This window comes from Lissotriton helveticus, chromosome 4_1 (genome assembly GCF_964261635.1).
Source record: "Lissotriton helveticus chromosome 4_1, aLisHel1.1, whole genome shotgun sequence".
In the NCBI taxonomy this organism is placed as follows: Eukaryota; Metazoa; Chordata; class Amphibia; order Caudata; family Salamandridae; genus Lissotriton; species Lissotriton helveticus.
In genome coordinates, this window is record NC_136063.1 from 1,903,458,645 (window position 1) to 1,903,474,590 (window position 15,946).

Consider the following 15,946-nt stretch of genomic DNA (forward strand, 5'->3'; position numbering starts at 1 on the left):
GGAAGTGGTTTGGTGCTTTTAAAAATAAAAGATATCTGTTTCAATGCTGTGATATCCCGTGATCAAGCCTTCAGGGTAAGGCGAACCGCGTTGGGCAGGCAGCGTTTTGAAATAAAGCGGCCTTAAAACTTCAGCACATATGAGAGAGTGCGTCTTTATTTTACAATTGCTACTTGCTATATATATATTCACAGTGGGTAATAATAAAGGCTGTTGAACAGCCGAAACGCGTCTTTCTTTCAGCTGCAGGGTTGCAGGGGACCCTTTTCATTAAAAGAAGCCATATTCATACAAGCTTCGTGTGCGTGCCTTTTTTCCTGTCGAAGCAAGGGTTTTGTTTATATATAGATATACACGAGTGATCACCAAGCCCTAATAAGGAGGCAAGAGATAAAAGTGACAAACCAATTGGGAATCACAAAGGGTTGTAAATACCGCCCTCCACCATTCAGTGAGTGGCATGCTTCATCATGGGGCTGCTGCGACTCCCTGACAGAGACCAACATCCGGGGAGGAGAGCTAAGAGAAAGAAAGTATAAAAAAGAAAGAAAACGATAGACAGGGATCCCTCAAGCAAAGAAGATAAGTCTCTAAAACTGTCTAAGTGGGTATCTGATACCTTTACTGTGGATCCCATTTGGCACGGTAAAATTCATACAAGGGTATATGGGAGAGAAACTACACCATTTCCCTATCTGTTGTATCAACATGTTTCTGCCATAGATTGGCACCCGGCAGGGTCGCTGGCATTAATCAGTATACGGATCCCTTACAAAGGTTATAATTAAGTACCCTCTTAGTATTGTCACTATCTGATAGGGGACCCGTAAATGGCTATACTTGCCCTTTTTGTAGACACACACCGTCTGCATACCAGAGTTTCATCAATGATGATCCTAACTCGAGGACAGAGTGGGACACCGTCCCGTAGTCACACTTACTCCAAGGTACGGGTGTCTCCTAAACGGCCACTCATATCCCTCTTTCTCATATTTAACACACTGGTAACCACTATATTATGAAAACATTAATAACTGGTCCATGTATGATGCAAGGGGCCTACCTGGAAATCAAAGCAAAGGAACATGAACTTTTCTTATGGAAACTAAAGTTTCTGAATTTAGAAAAATTGTGGTGCACTTTTCTCTCCATCGTTGCTTGGGAGTCTTGTATGACTGTGTATATCATGATCCTAGCTAAAGGGACAACGGAGCACTGTAACCTGGGAGGCAGAACAGCCTACCAGTCAGGGCAGCTTACAATGAAGCAGACAGAGTATTCGTTTATAGTGATTTCTATCATTTTTGTACTTTTGTACTCTTTTGGCTACTTATGAACTTTGCTGGTTTATTATATCGTATTGATATTTTTTTCTTGTACCCTTTCCTCCTCTTTTATTACTTAACTGACTTTTGTATTCATTTATTTTTATGATTTACATTCCGTTAATGTTTCAACAGTAAAACAATAAATTAAAATCATGACAAAATGGTTGCCAGGCAATCTAAACTTAGGTTAAAATTGTAGAAACAGTTGAACAAACATAAATCAACTCTTTAATTGTCTATGCACACAGTGTTTAATAGTTATTTCTAATTTATGCAAGCCATTTTTAATGTTTATTAGGCCTTGCAAGTGCCTATTGGTACCCTGGACCGCCTAAACATGCATTCACCCCTGTCCTCTGTAATTTCTATGAATCTTATTCAACTTGCAACACGATTTTTGTACACTGTCGATTGATGCATCTGGTGTTTGTAAGCCATCCCAACACTAGGTTACTATAGAAGAGCCCTCTGTATCCACTGCCATCTTGAAATGCATTCCATCACAATTCTTCTGTGTCTAGAAGCAATTACCTTTCACTAATGGGAAGACAATGGGGCATATTACCAACGTTAAGCGATATTTATCGCTAATGATGCCTAGCAACGAATTTTTTAACACTAAGCATCGTCAGAAATTATCGCAGATAAACCTTGCTATTATCAAGGTTTATCGCAAATGCGATAAAAAACGGCCGCAATGCATGAATATCGCTGAAAAGTCAGCGATATTCATGCATTACCGAGCTAATGCTCTTAGCCATGTTATCCACCTCCCATTGGATAACATGGCTAAGAACTGCTCCGGGCAGGTGTTCGTTTTTGGAGATATTCGCGCTTAGCGCGAATATCTCCAAAAGTTGGTAATAGGAGATAGGGATGTTAGCGACTGTTTCCAGTCGCTAACATCTTGGCACGCCCACTTTGTATGTCATTAGTGATAAATATCACTGACATGCAAAGTGGGGCCCAAGATGGTCGCTATCTCCTACTAGCTGTCACTAACTGGTGTTAGCGACAGCTAGGTAATAGGGAGATAATTTTATCTCCGCTTTCTTGGCTTTTAAAGCCAAAAAAGCGGAGATAAACCCCCTTGATAATATGCCCAAATTATCCCTCTAAACAGCGCTACTCCAAAATTTGAAGACCTGCAAATCACGAAAACTTTGCATGTCATCCATGAACTCGTGTAAGCTATTCAAGCTCATGGAACCTGCTGCAGACATTGCTTGCTTCTGTGCCTTGTATGATAAATAAAAAGTAAAAATGATCCTCTTTTCTAGTTATTATCCTTGTGGTACTTTGTAAGAAAACAGGAAGCCATGCATTCTTTCATTCGTGATGTCCTATTACTTACCGGTAATCTTCATTACTCCGGGTCCCGTAGTCCTCGACACCTTCATACTTACTAGTGGAGATGACCATCTCCCGACAGAAAATAAAAACAAGAGGAATGCTGGGACACTAATACTGCCCCTCCCCCCGGGAGTACATAAGCAGTACTTACCCAGCAGACCTCCTGTACTAACAAGCCCAGACAGGAAGGCCGGCCGCCCGGGAGGGAGGGAGGGGCGCATGAAGGTGTCGAGGACTACGGGACCCGGAGTAATGAAGATTACCGGTAAGTAATAGGACATTACCCCCAGGTCCCTCCGTCCTCGACACCTTCATACTTACTAGTGGAGAATACCAAAGCAGAAACCCGGCCTTCCGCACGCACAAGCACACCCAGGAAACCACAACAAAAGCAGCCACCCAAGGGAGCACCGAGAAGGAGGAAAGGAAGACCGCAAAAAACATCCGACCCGCAACCCAGAACAGGACAGCAGGGACAAGGGCCGGAGGGAAAGAAAAAACCCAGGGCTCCAAACAAAGGAGGCCGCCAACCCGAGCAACCGGCAACCTGGACCCGGACCAGAACAGCAAGACCATCCAAAACAACCCACCGGAGAAGACCCCCAGGCCAAAACCAGCAGGAAGGCACACAGGGCCAGGCAGACCCACCAGGAAGACGAGACAACCCGGAAGAAAGCCAAAGAAGAAAAGGCCAACAGAGCGCAGGCACAAGCACCCAGCCCAAAAAGGAAGGAGAAGCACAGGCCAGAAACAAGGCCAAACTCCCAAAAAGAAAGGACCCGAGCACAAGAGACCCGAGGAGGCAACACCGCCGAGGAGGCCCAGGAAGCAACAAGCACCCAGGAGCCGAACAGGACCGAGAACCCGACCCAAAAGACAGGGACGGGGAACAACCCCAGAACCCAGCCGAAAGCCCACCAAACAAGGAGAGGCCAACAAGACCGGAAACCAGCCACAAAGAAAACACAACCAGGGCGGAAACAGCGAAAGCGACCACGAGCCCAGAAAACCCCAACCCCAAAGGGAAGGAACACAAGGCAGGAGGGGAGCACAGAGCACCAGGGAAACCCCAACAGCCGCCCAACGAGGCACAGAGGGCAGCACAAAGAAGGCGCCCAAAAGACACAGGACCGCCCAGGAACCCCACACCCAGGCCAGGCAAGCAGCAAGGGCAGGAGCAGCGGAAAAACAAAGAAAGTCCAGGGAGCACAGCACCCAGACCACAACCACAAGGCCCCAACCCAGCAACGCCGGAGAGGAGCCAAGCAAACCCCAAAAAAAGAGGCCAACAAACCCCAACAGAACCGGGAAGCCAGGACCAGAGCCAAGCAACCCGATCACGCAGGAGGAACAGCAGGCCCAAGCAAACCCCAGAAGAAGAGCAGAGGACCAAGCAGCAGGAAACCACAGACAACCCGCAGCCAGGAGGGAGGGACCCGCAGAGGCACGAGCACCACAGAACAGCACCCCAACCAAACAGACCCACACCGAGAACAAAGCCCGGGAAAGCAAGGGAGGAAGGAGCGAGCCAGGACCACATAACCAGGAAAGAACCCGGAAAAGGCCGGCAACAAACCCCCAGAACAGGCCAAAAAGGGACAGCACAGCCCGAAAACCCAGAAGGCACAGCCCGCAGCCACACACAACCAGCAAGAAGCCGGCAGAACCGAAGCCACAGAACCCCACACAGGCCCACAACACCGGGAAAACAAGCCCGGGAAGAGAACCAACAGCAGGAGAAGGCCCAGAAGGAACCACCAGGAAGCGGCCCCAACGCAGAACACCCCGCCAGGACCCAAAGGGACACCAGCAGGGAAGCAGAGCCCAAAAAGGAGCCCAACAAGCAGGAGCGGCACGCCCCAGCCAAAACCACAGCCAGGCACCCACCAAGGGAACCAGACGAGACCAGAACAATTCAGGGAGCAAACACCCCCAACAGGAGACGGACCCGGAAGCCACACACCCCCAGCAGCCCCAGAAGGCCAGGCAGGGACCAACCCCGCCCGACCAAGCCAACACAGAGCCAACAGCGGAGCACGGGGACAGCACACCAACCCGGAGAACAGGAGGCATGACAGAAACCGGCAGCGGCCCGGAGGCCCCAAATAGGAACAAACCAGGCAGGCACCCCGGCAGAAACAGGAGGGGCAGACGGCCAAAGGCCAGCCCAGGGGGAGCCAGCGCAGAAGCAGCCAGGCCAAGCACACAGAAAAGCCCCCGGACAACACCAGAAGCCCCAAGCGGGAGCAAGGGAAGCCCACACCAACAGGAAGACCCAGGCAGGCACCACAAACAGGCACCAAGCAGGGAACAGACGAGGACAGGAGCAGGCAGGGCTGAAACAGAACAGCCGCACCCAAGGCAGCACAAGCCACCCAAGCGAGGGCAGAGGGGACAGACCACCCCAAAGTGCCCCCGGCAAGACACAGGCAAGCACCAGGAGCGGAACCAGGCACAGCCCAAGTGATGGAAGGAACAGGACCAGGAACCAGGAGCCCCAAAGGCGACCAACCACACAGAGGCCAGGAAGCCAAGAACCAGGACACCTAAGCAGAGCAGAGGAACAACACCCCCGCATCGGCTCGAGGAGCCGGAACACCGGCTCACCACCAGGCGGGGCAGGCAGCCCGAAGAAGAGGGGGAACAGAACGCACCCCACACAGGCCGTAGCCGAAGAAGAGAGGAACGCCCCGCAGAAGAGAGCAAGGCGCAAGCAAGCACGCAGGAAAAACCCCAACAACACAGGGAACCCCAGGAGCAAGCAAAGGCAGAGCCAGCGAAAAGGAACCAGCCACATAAGAGGCGACAGGAACCCACGCCAACCCCATGCAGGCCACAAACAGAAGAACGAAAGCCAACAGCACAGAGAACCAGCAAACAACATACTGGAGAGGAAACCCCTCAACAGAGCCCGAAAGGAACCCACAGGCACGAGTGGCCAAGAGCAGGGGCACCACCCAAGAAGCGCACCAAACGTAGAAGACCCCGGCAAGCCCCAACCCAGAAAACAGACGAGAGCCGGGGCAAGCGGCAAGGCAGCAGGCCCGGAACAGAAACACGAACCACACAGACCAAGAAGAGGAGCACAGGAACCACAGTGCCCGACCGCCCAGCACCAACCAGACACCCCAGCAACACAGGTGGGGAGGGCGCAGACTGGGAGCCCCAGAGAGCACCAGGACGACCGAGCGACCACAGGCACACAGAAGCACCCGCTAGCCAGCCCACACAGGAAGCAAGCAGCGCGGGGCACCCATAGGCAGCAGAACACCCCCACGGAAGAAGGGATGAAGCACAGCGTGAACACATGCACCCCAAGCAAGAGGCCCCAGCACAAACCTCGGCACCCCCAGGAGGCACCAGAAGCAGGAACAAGGCACGGAACAGAAGGGCCGCCCGTCACCACTCCAGGATTTCTCAGATACCAGCAGGCCAACAGGGTCCACCTAGAAGAAATAAGGGGGTGAAAACAACCAGAGCGGGGGCCAACAGCTCAACAAGGCCCCCACCGCAACCTGGAGGGAAAAAACAATGCATACACCACAGACCCCATGAGACACTGCAGGAAAGAAACAGGGCACCCAGCGCACGAGACCACAGCAGCACGCCAGAAAAAAGAAGAAACATCATGTCACCAAAACACATGTAACATCAAACAGCAAAGACATACGCTGTGCAGAAAATGGACAGGCTGCAGAGAATATATACGAAACACCTCTCGATGCCACCAGCATTTCGACAGCTGGATAGATTAGCAGCTGAATACAGCACAAAGGACTCCTGCAACAGAAGACCAAGGAGGTACCGAAGAAGGGAGCGCAAAGAGCAAGCCAAACCCATTCCGGTACAAAAGGAGGCAATTCTACTCCCAGGACGTAAATAAACAGTGAAAAAATAACACATTCGGAGCACAGTTTATCAAAGAACAATATCAAAAAGGAATTCCATCAAGCGTGCAGGAAGATATTCACGAAAGCGCACACCACCTACAGCAGAAACTGGGAGCAACCTTGCCAGCCAGCCATATGCACACAACGCTGAAGAATACCCCCAAAAACTCTGTTCCGAGTTTGGAGCCTGTGGTCTTTGCTACTGAAGTATGGCAGCAGAAGACACAGCACAGCGAAGCCTCTGGGCAGGAAGAGAAGCGCTGCGAGCTAGCGAGCCCAAGAAGCGAGGCCAGGCGCCTGCAGCTGTCAAAGCAAAGCACCTTCCCGTTCCGAGTCGAAAAAAGCTCAAAGAAAAAAGTGTGTCAAACTCCGTGAGCAAACAACAAGGAGACAGACAGAATTCAGCGCAGGAGCCACTGGGATTGGGCAGCTGGAAAACAGGAGGAAAACACGCACATGAACAAGCAGTACCAGACGTCACTCCAGGGCCCCTGAAACACGAGCACCAGGCAGAAGAAAAAAAGGGAACCCGAAATCGGGACTCACCAGGAGTGGGGGCCAACCCCAGGAACAAGGCCCCCACAGCACCGCCGAGCAGAAGTCCATCAGGAGCCCATCCAGCAAGGCACGGCTCCCCGGCCAGGCTCGGGAAGCCGAGCCCGCGACCCGGAAGCAACCCGGAAAGGCAGCACCAGCCACAAAGGGCCGTCAGGTGCAGGGTCACACAGCAAAGCCAGGAACACAGGAAACCAAACACCGGCTCCAGGGAAAGACTGACTCCAAGCAAGCCCGGCAGGCCAGGAGGCAGTCCAGGGAACCCCACGCCCACACAGCCAAGCAGCAGGGCGGGGGGAGAAAAGAAGCACCGCCACTCAAGCCCAGCAGGAGCAGCACCAGCACACCATCAACTCTGTCGACAGACAGAAAAAAAGAACAGGAGGTCTGCTGGGTAAGTACTGCTTATGTACTCCCGGGGGGAGGGGCAGTATTAGTGTCCCAGCATTCCTCTTGTTTTTATTTTCTGTCGGGAGATGGTCATCTCCACTAGTAAGTATGAAGGTGTCGAGGACGGAGGGACCTGGGGGTAATACCTAATTCACGAAGCAAGAAACCAATTAATTGTCTTTCAACCATGTTGGAATCACCAAGCCACCTGGGCGGATTGGTTCTGTAATGCTTTGGATTGAAGGGCTCAGGAATGACCATCACTGTAGAGAAGGGGTACTGATCAGAGGTTCAGCAGAGAAGCGTGAGTGATGGGACGTTTCTGGTGTAGTGCAGGGACAAAACAATGCATGGCAGTAACATTTTAATTTGTCACACGTTTTTCTTCTATGTCTTTCGCTTTTATCCATAATGTGAAATGTTATGGTGACAATAGCAAATATTGCTTATATTCTTAAATGATATAATCTTATTCATGCATGTCTATGGACCAATAAGTGTGTATCAGAACAGCAACATTGTATAAAAAATAACACAATATAATTTATTGATGCCCAGTGCACCTACCTAAAGTGCAAAGCACGAGACATGACCATTGTTGGTTTTGTGAATCACAAAATGGTATTTATCTCTATTGTCATAAAATTCATCTACTTTTGGAAATAGGTCTGGAATAAGAATATTTTCCTTTGTAGTTTACCAATTCCGTTTTCTACTGCTATTGTTTTTATAACGTTAAAGATAATCCTTAATTATCTCTGAGTAGGTTTGTTGCTATCTTGATTGCCACTGCCTTGCAAGTTATAACGTCCACTCCAGTTGGAACTCTGTAGCCGTATTGCACATAAATATTGGTGAAAATCTTTTTTAACCACTATTTGACAGTCAGGAATAACTACACTGTTTGCACATTTAAAATACTTACATTTAATCTGTTTTGTTATCGGTTTAAGAAGTCCCAGCCAAACCTGCAAAACATAAACATGTAAGAAGTAGTACAGTGCATTTAAACATTTCTTAAAGCAGTTATGGCTATATTTGAACACATTAGCTTTAAAGTTATTACACCATGATTGTAGACGTTGGTCCTCTTATTCATAATAACTCATTAGTATTTCTATATTTTTCCCTGGGGTTGTTTCTACCTTAATGCTTTGATGCTCAAGTATTGCTTTATAAAACTAAGGGGCATATTACCAACAACTAGCGATAATTATCGCTATGTTGGCTTAGCGGCAATATTTTTATCGCCGAGCTGCGGCGGTTTTTATCGCTTAGGGACCTTGCTATTATCAAGGTTTATCTCCTAAGCGATAAAAATCGGCCAAAATGCATGAATATCGCTGAAAAGTCAGCGATATTCATGTATTACCGAGCTAATGCTCTTAGCCATGTTATCCACCTACCATTGGATAACATGGCTAAGAACTGCTCAGGGGCAGGTTTTAGCTTTTGGAGATAATCGCGCTTAGCGCAAATATCTCCAAAAGTTGGTAATAGGAGATAGCGATGTTAGCGACTGTTTCCAGTCGCTAACATCTTGGCACGCCCACTTTGCATGTCATTAGTGATAAATTTCACTGACATGCAAAGCGGGGCCCAAGATGGTCGCTATCTCCTACTAGCTGTCGCTAACTGGTGTTAGCGACAGCTAGGTAATAGGGAGATAATTGTATCTCCGCTTTCTTGGCTTTTAAAGCCAAAAAAGCGGAGATAAACCCCCTTGATAATATGCCCCTAAATAACCTTGAGGAAGTCACTTAGGAATTCATGCCCAGGTTTAGTAGCTCCTGCAAAAGTCAAAGCAAAGGCTTCAGTAAGATTTACAAAGCCACGCAAGGGGTGATTTTCACCACCTTGCGTGGCTTTCTAAAGAAATGTAAAGCAACGCCATGCCTTGTGCTAAGTTACATTTCAAGCTTGTAGGTGTTCAATGGGTGGCGAATGGCATTCCTGTGCCTCTACATGTGGATTCAATGCAATTTCAGATTTGCAATGGTTTGTAAACCTGGCATTGTGTCAAATTGGTATACCTCCCAGATTATGTCGTAACGAGGAGAAAAATATTTTTCGGTCTTTGTTTTTTCCTCTTTCTATGCTTGATGCATTCTGAATCACACATAGAAAGAGGATTTGCCTCTTTGGATTGTTTTTGTGCAGAAAGATGTTCGTTCCTGCACAAAAACAATCCTGCCTATAACCCAGGCGCGCTTGCAGTATGGTGCAAGGGTGCCTGCGTTGGCGCTAGGCACCACACAGTGCACCAGTGGTAGGACAGAGCACACATGTGCCATCTACTAGTAGATCTGACGCTATTCCCCTCTCTCTGTTTCACACAAAGCAGCAACTTTGATTGCTGCCCCGCATTGCGTGAAACTTTAGTAAATATGCCATGTACTGAGTGATAGGCTGAGCCGGCCTGTTCACCTGATGACACCTCACTCTTCCTGTCACTAGAATGTGTTAATGCGGGGGGCGTGGCTTAGCGCCCGGCGAGGACGGCGGCTCTTATGTGAGCGCTCCAGGTCATCAGGGGTTTTCGCCTACCTTATCCCCTCATTTTCGCCTGCAAAGCGGCTTGTTGTGCATCGGAGGCTGTCAACATCAGCGTGCTCCCTGCGGTGGCTCTCCTGTGTGGTGAAATGCTCCTTTTTGCTGCTTCGTAGCGGACGCGACTGAGTGAAAGTCGCGTCCGCCATTTTGCTTCCTGTCACCGCGTACCGCGGCGCCCCCGCTTGCTGCAATGTGTACACACCACGGAGCTCCTCACGCCCACCGCTTCACATGGTGAGATATCTTCTAACGTTTGCCTCCAACGCTGCTGAACTCTGTCCAATGTGACCATTTCTCCTCGTCATAAGCTTCAGCAAGTCACTTTAAGTCTGTTAACCTGGGCGGCCATTTTAGAGCATTGCTGCCTCTTCTCCCTCAAGTAACCTGCGCGCAATTATTCAAACATTCTACTTTATTTCATTCAACTGCGCTCTATTTTTCACTGCTGGCTACACCTTTGAAGTGGTTTTTTTTCGAGGTTCCTGCACGTTTTTTCTCTGCGCTCTTCTTCATTACTGAGGTTTATCTCCTGATGGATTCTTTCAGTCCTACACTCGCCTGTTTTATTTTTTCTACACGTTGAGGTGCTTCCCTGCCTTCATCATTGGTGTGCTCGCTTTTTCCACGTTCTGCTTACTATCCCGTCAGCCGCTTCCACCTTGGACACTCTTGACTTTTGCGCAGGTAGCCTTCTTTTTCCTGCGCACCTACTTGTCAGCTTTCTGCCAACAGATCTTGTGTTTGCGTCCGGCTGTCGGTGGACTCACGGTATTAATTTTCAACTCTACTTCTACTCATCAGCACCTCCTTCTTATGGAAGGCAAGAAAACCTCACGCACTCCCAAAACTTCGCAAGGTGTCTTCCTTAAAAACTCTAAAGTTTTCTCAGCTTTAGCGCACCTTGAAAGCTCTCAAGCGTTGGCAGATCAGATGTCGCAATCCAGTACAGAGGGGTCTGCCCAACCATCAGGGAAAGCTGCGTTGAAACGCCTTAAAAAAGCTCCTCCATCACCACCTGGATCTACTTCAACTGTCTCCATGGAGCTCCTGCTGGAGGAAATTCGTGCTCTTAAACCCTTCATGGAGGACACCAACTCCAAGCTACAGGTTCTAACCGATAATTGGTCTCAGATGGAAGCCAGAGTAACCACAGTGGAACATTCTTTGACCTCACTTCAGGAATCTTCTTCCAAAGTCTCTCACATGCAGTCCCAGATTTCTTCTCTTCAGAAGCAAGTTGAAGAGTTGGAGAACCGAAACAGGCGCAATAATCTCCGTCTCTACGGCCTGGAGGAGAATTGCGAAGGGACTGATCCCATTGCCTTCTTCAAATCATTTTTACCCAAACTTCTTCATCTACCTGAAGGGACCATGCTTAATATTCAGCGAGCACACAGGTTGGGTCGTCTCCCCTCTACTCCCTCTCCTTCTTCACGGCCGCGTGGTGTCATCATGTACTTCCTCGAATACACTGACCTTCTCAAAGTCATCACAGCGGCTCGTGCTTCTCCTCGTCTACAATGGTCAGGATCCAACCTCTTCTTTGCACAGGACTATGCCAAAGGCACGGCCAGTCGTCGCAAAGCCTTTTTAGATATGCGTCCAGAATTACGAGCTATTGGCGCCAGATACGGCCTTTTCCATCCTTGCTTGTTCAGAGTGACGCACAACAACAAGACTACGACCTACGAGGATCCCGTTCGCCTAGGAAGTTTTTTGAATGCTGCACAGTCGTCTGACATGGACTTCTCTGGCACCTCATCAGCTTTTCCTCCATGAACCTTGTTAATGTGGCTTCATTGTCTTACTCACTTTACATGTTTTCTGGTTGACGTTTGCTGTTTTACAGTTCGCCTTTCCTAGGCACCTTGCTCCCTTCCATTTCTGTGCTTCCCCCTGACTCTCTCTTCCCTTTCTCGCATTCTTGTTGGATGGACAGGTAACCTTCCTTAGTGTTTTTCTATGTTGTCTTCCTTTGCACTGTTGTTTTATCTCATTTCTCTCTTTTTCACGTTATTCCTTTACCCCTTTTTCTCTTTTAACGTTATGCTGTTTCCTTCCTCTTTAAGCAGTCTCCCTCATTTGTATTTTTCCTTCCTCTTTTTCGCAGGTTTACCATTTGTATGGCGTCTTCCCCTCGACTTGTTGGTTCGCTTGCATTGGACGCTTGCTTCCTTTGCCTGGTGCTCCCCCCTCACTCTTTCTTCTCGTGTCCTTCCCTGGTGATCATTCCTCCCCGCCTCTGCCCTCCGTAAGTATGTTTTCCCTTTTTTCCCAAATGTTCACTTTCCTTGTTCTAGTTTTTTTTTCCTCAAGTTCACTAATTTCCTTTTTTCCGCAGGTGTCTCTCTTTCTTCTTCCTCAACGCCTCTTCTTCTATCATTTCCTCACTCTTATTCTTGCTATTTTATGGTCTACCTTCTCATGTTTCTCCTATCAACTGCTTCTTTCTCTCTTTCTTTTGCTCCCTTTTCTTCCTTATCACCTCTCTCCTCACCATTCTACTGTATTGCCTTTCGTTGTCTTTCTCATTCTCTCCGGCTTTCTTCTCCTTCTGGGTTCTTACTGTATCTTCCTTCTCTCTCATGACCTTTTTTTCCTTTCTTATTTCCTATGTCTTTGAAAGTTATTACGTGGAATGTTAGGGGTGTTAATTCCCCCATCAAACGGCAGAGAATCTTATCTCACCTTGCTCGTTTGAATGTAGATATTGCTTTTTTACAAGAAACCCACTTATCTGCTGAAGAATCTGTTAAATTGAAAAGAAGTTGGGTGGGCGATGTTTACTATTCTCCTGGGGATGGTAAGCGCAATGGTGTTGCTATTCTATGTCATAAAGCTCTTTCCCATTCCCTAATTGTTCAAGAGTCAGATGCTGAGGGCCGGTGGATATATGCCAAACTCTCTATTAAGAATGTTCCAATTTCTCTCCTCAATGTTTATGCCCCTACCACTGGTGATCCCGCTTTCTGGCACTCATTCTCCCAGCACATCACCAGATTCATTGATGATAATTTTATACTGGCAGGAGATTGTAATCAGCCCCTAGACCCCTTCCTAGATCGGCACTCCAAAGCACATTTCATACCCAACAAATCTCATAAATCCTTCTCTCAAGCTATCTCCCAACACAAACTTACAGATGCTTGGCGCCTTTGTAACCCTGAACTTCGGGAATTCACTTTCTACTCTCCATGCCACCATTCCCAATCCCGAATTGATTATGTTTTTGTTACCCACCACATTGCTCAAACCCTCACTTATGCGGAAATTGGTCCGATTTTGCTTTCTGATCATGCCCCCACATTAGTTCAATTGGACATCTTACCCAAATCAACAGGTCCCAAGCGCTGGCGTTTCAACAACTCCCTCCTCTTGGACCCCAAGTTCACTACCTCCTTTACCTCTTTTTCCCACGAGTTTTTTTCCCTCAATGATACTTCCCCTGTCCCCAAACACACCATTTGGGATGCCTTTAAAGCGGCGGCGAGAGATTTCATTATTCGCTTTGTTTCTACAAAACGTAGAGCTGCTCGCGACTTTACAAAGGCTATCCTTCTGGACATTAAGAAATTGGAGCATTCTTATTTTACTTCCCGCTCACAGCAAACTCTAACCGCCCTGGTTCATGCTAAAATGAAATTTAACAAAAAATCTACGGATGATGCATCTCTGTACTTATTAAAATCTAGTGCCAAGTTTTATGGAGGCAAAAATAAGGCAGGCAAAATCTTAGCCAACTATCTCAAGGTGAAACACAATAGATTAAACATTGACTCAATCTACGATGCCAACTCGAATCTCAAACACACTGATGCTGACATCCTTACTGAATTCTCTACCTTCTACAAAACATTGTATTCTTCTGAAACTCAGCCCTCTTCCCACTCTTTAGACACGTTTTTTTCCTCCATTCAAAAGCCATCTCACTTTCCACTTGACCTTTCTCACTTAGAACTCGCCATATCCCAACAAGAACTACTTCAAGCACTTCAAACCCTCCAGAAAGATAAAGCCCCTGGGCCGGACGGCTTCACTGTAGAATTTTTCCTTCATTTTTCAAACCTCCTTCTCCCTAGACTTCATTCCCTTCTTGGCACTTTCCTTTCCCTAGGCTCCTCCTCAGGCTCTTTCTCAGATGCCCATATTTGCCTCATACCCAAGGAGGGAAAAGATCCTCAACACTGCAAGAATTACAGGCCAATCTCTCTTGTCAATATTGATTATAAAATTTTTGCAAAATCCCTTGCAGCACGTCTCGACCTTCTCCTTCCAGACCTCTTAGGCGAGGAACAGTCGGGCTTTGTCAAGGGTCGTTACATCACTGATAACACCAGACTCCTTTTCAATATTCTTTCTAAATCCCGCCTTTTGCCCCACCCCCTTGCGGCCATTGCCCTGGATGCCGAAAAGGCGTTTGATAGAGTCGAATGGACCTATCTCTTTCACACCCTACGCTGGTTTGGTTTCGGTCCTATTTTTATATCCTTAATTTCCCTCCTTTATTCTCATCCGCGCGCAGCGGTTTGCGCTAATGGTCAAATATCCTCCTTTTTTGATCTAAACAGGGGTGTGCGCCAAGGTTGTCCCCTATCTCCCTTTCTCTTTAACCTGGCCTTAGAACCCTTCCTTTCCAAACTCCGTCAACATCCCTCCATTCATGGTTTTCAAATGTCAGATTCCCACATTAAATTAGCTGCTTATGCAGATGACATTTTGCTCTTTATCTCCAACCCATCCGTTTCCATGCCTATTCACAAATATCTGGCTATAAACTTAATCATGACAAATGCGAGATCCTTCCCCTGACTAAATTTACTTTTCAACCCGATTTTGCCGCCTCTAATTTCACGTGGAAACCCTCCAATATCAAGTACTTGGGAATGCATATCACCCCTCTCATCCCAGACACTGTTTCTCTCTGCATGTCCAAATGCATTCAGAAATTAACAGATCTCACTTCCAAGTGGCATCCCCTTTACCTATCCTGGTGGGGGCGCCTCGACACCATAAAAATGATGTTATCTCCCATTGTTCTCTACACCCTCTCCAATATTCCGGTCCCTATCCCCTCCAAATTTTTCAAAAAGATCAATTCTATTCTCATGTCCTTTCTCTGGAGTAAAAAGAAACCAAGAATGTCTTTAGTGCGTCTGATTCGTCCTAAAACTGAAGGAGGGGTTAATTTTCCTGACTTCCCAGCTTATCACAAGGCGTTCCAGCTAAAGCAAGCCTCTCTGTGGCTGCAAGATCCTGAGACCCCGTGCCCTCTATGGACTAAAATTGAACGCCTACTTCTCTCTCCCTTCTCCTTTGCTGAATACCTCTCTTTTTCCTGTAAACCTACTTCTATCTCTACCCCGATTCACAAGTTTACCGCTAAATTACTCCTCTCTTCCACGCACTTACCTCCTCTTACCATTGCTGCTTTCCTCTCCTCCCCCATATGGCATAACGCGTCTTTACTCATATGTGCCAGACCCTTCTTTTGGAAAACTTGGCATTCCCGAGGCCTTCGATGGATTTCCCAACTCTTTTCTCACTCCTCTTTCCTCTCTTTTGCCACCCTTTGCTCCCTCTTTGGCCTACCCACTTCCTTTGCACGCAAATATCAGCTGCTCAAAGATGCTGTCCTCACGAAATACTCTGCCCTTTCTCAGCCTTGCCCTCCTCCTCCTTCTTCAACTCCCGCTTCCTCACTCCATTCCTTCTTACGCACTTCACCGAAAGCTGCTGTTATTTACAGATACCTTCATGCTGGTGAGTCTCCAAGACCTAAATCTAAAGTGGAGGAGTCCTGGGAACACGATTTATCTGTCTCTTGGTCGGTTTCCTTCTGGGACAAACTCTGGACCAAACTTCGCAAATCCTCCAGAG

General features: G+C 47.8%; 1 protein-coding gene across 1 annotated transcript in view; it reads right to left on the reverse strand.

The window, feature by feature from the left end:
- FRMD7 (FERM domain containing 7) overlaps positions 1-15,946 on the reverse strand; it is a 361,948-nt gene that overhangs the window by 148,208 nt on the left and 197,794 nt on the right. Inside the window, exon 3 of the mRNA XM_078686317.1 lies at positions 8,442-8,484. Within this exon, the coding sequence (XP_078542443.1) occupies positions 8,442-8,484 (43 nt within the window). The remainder of the gene's footprint in view (positions 1-8,441; positions 8,485-15,946) is intronic.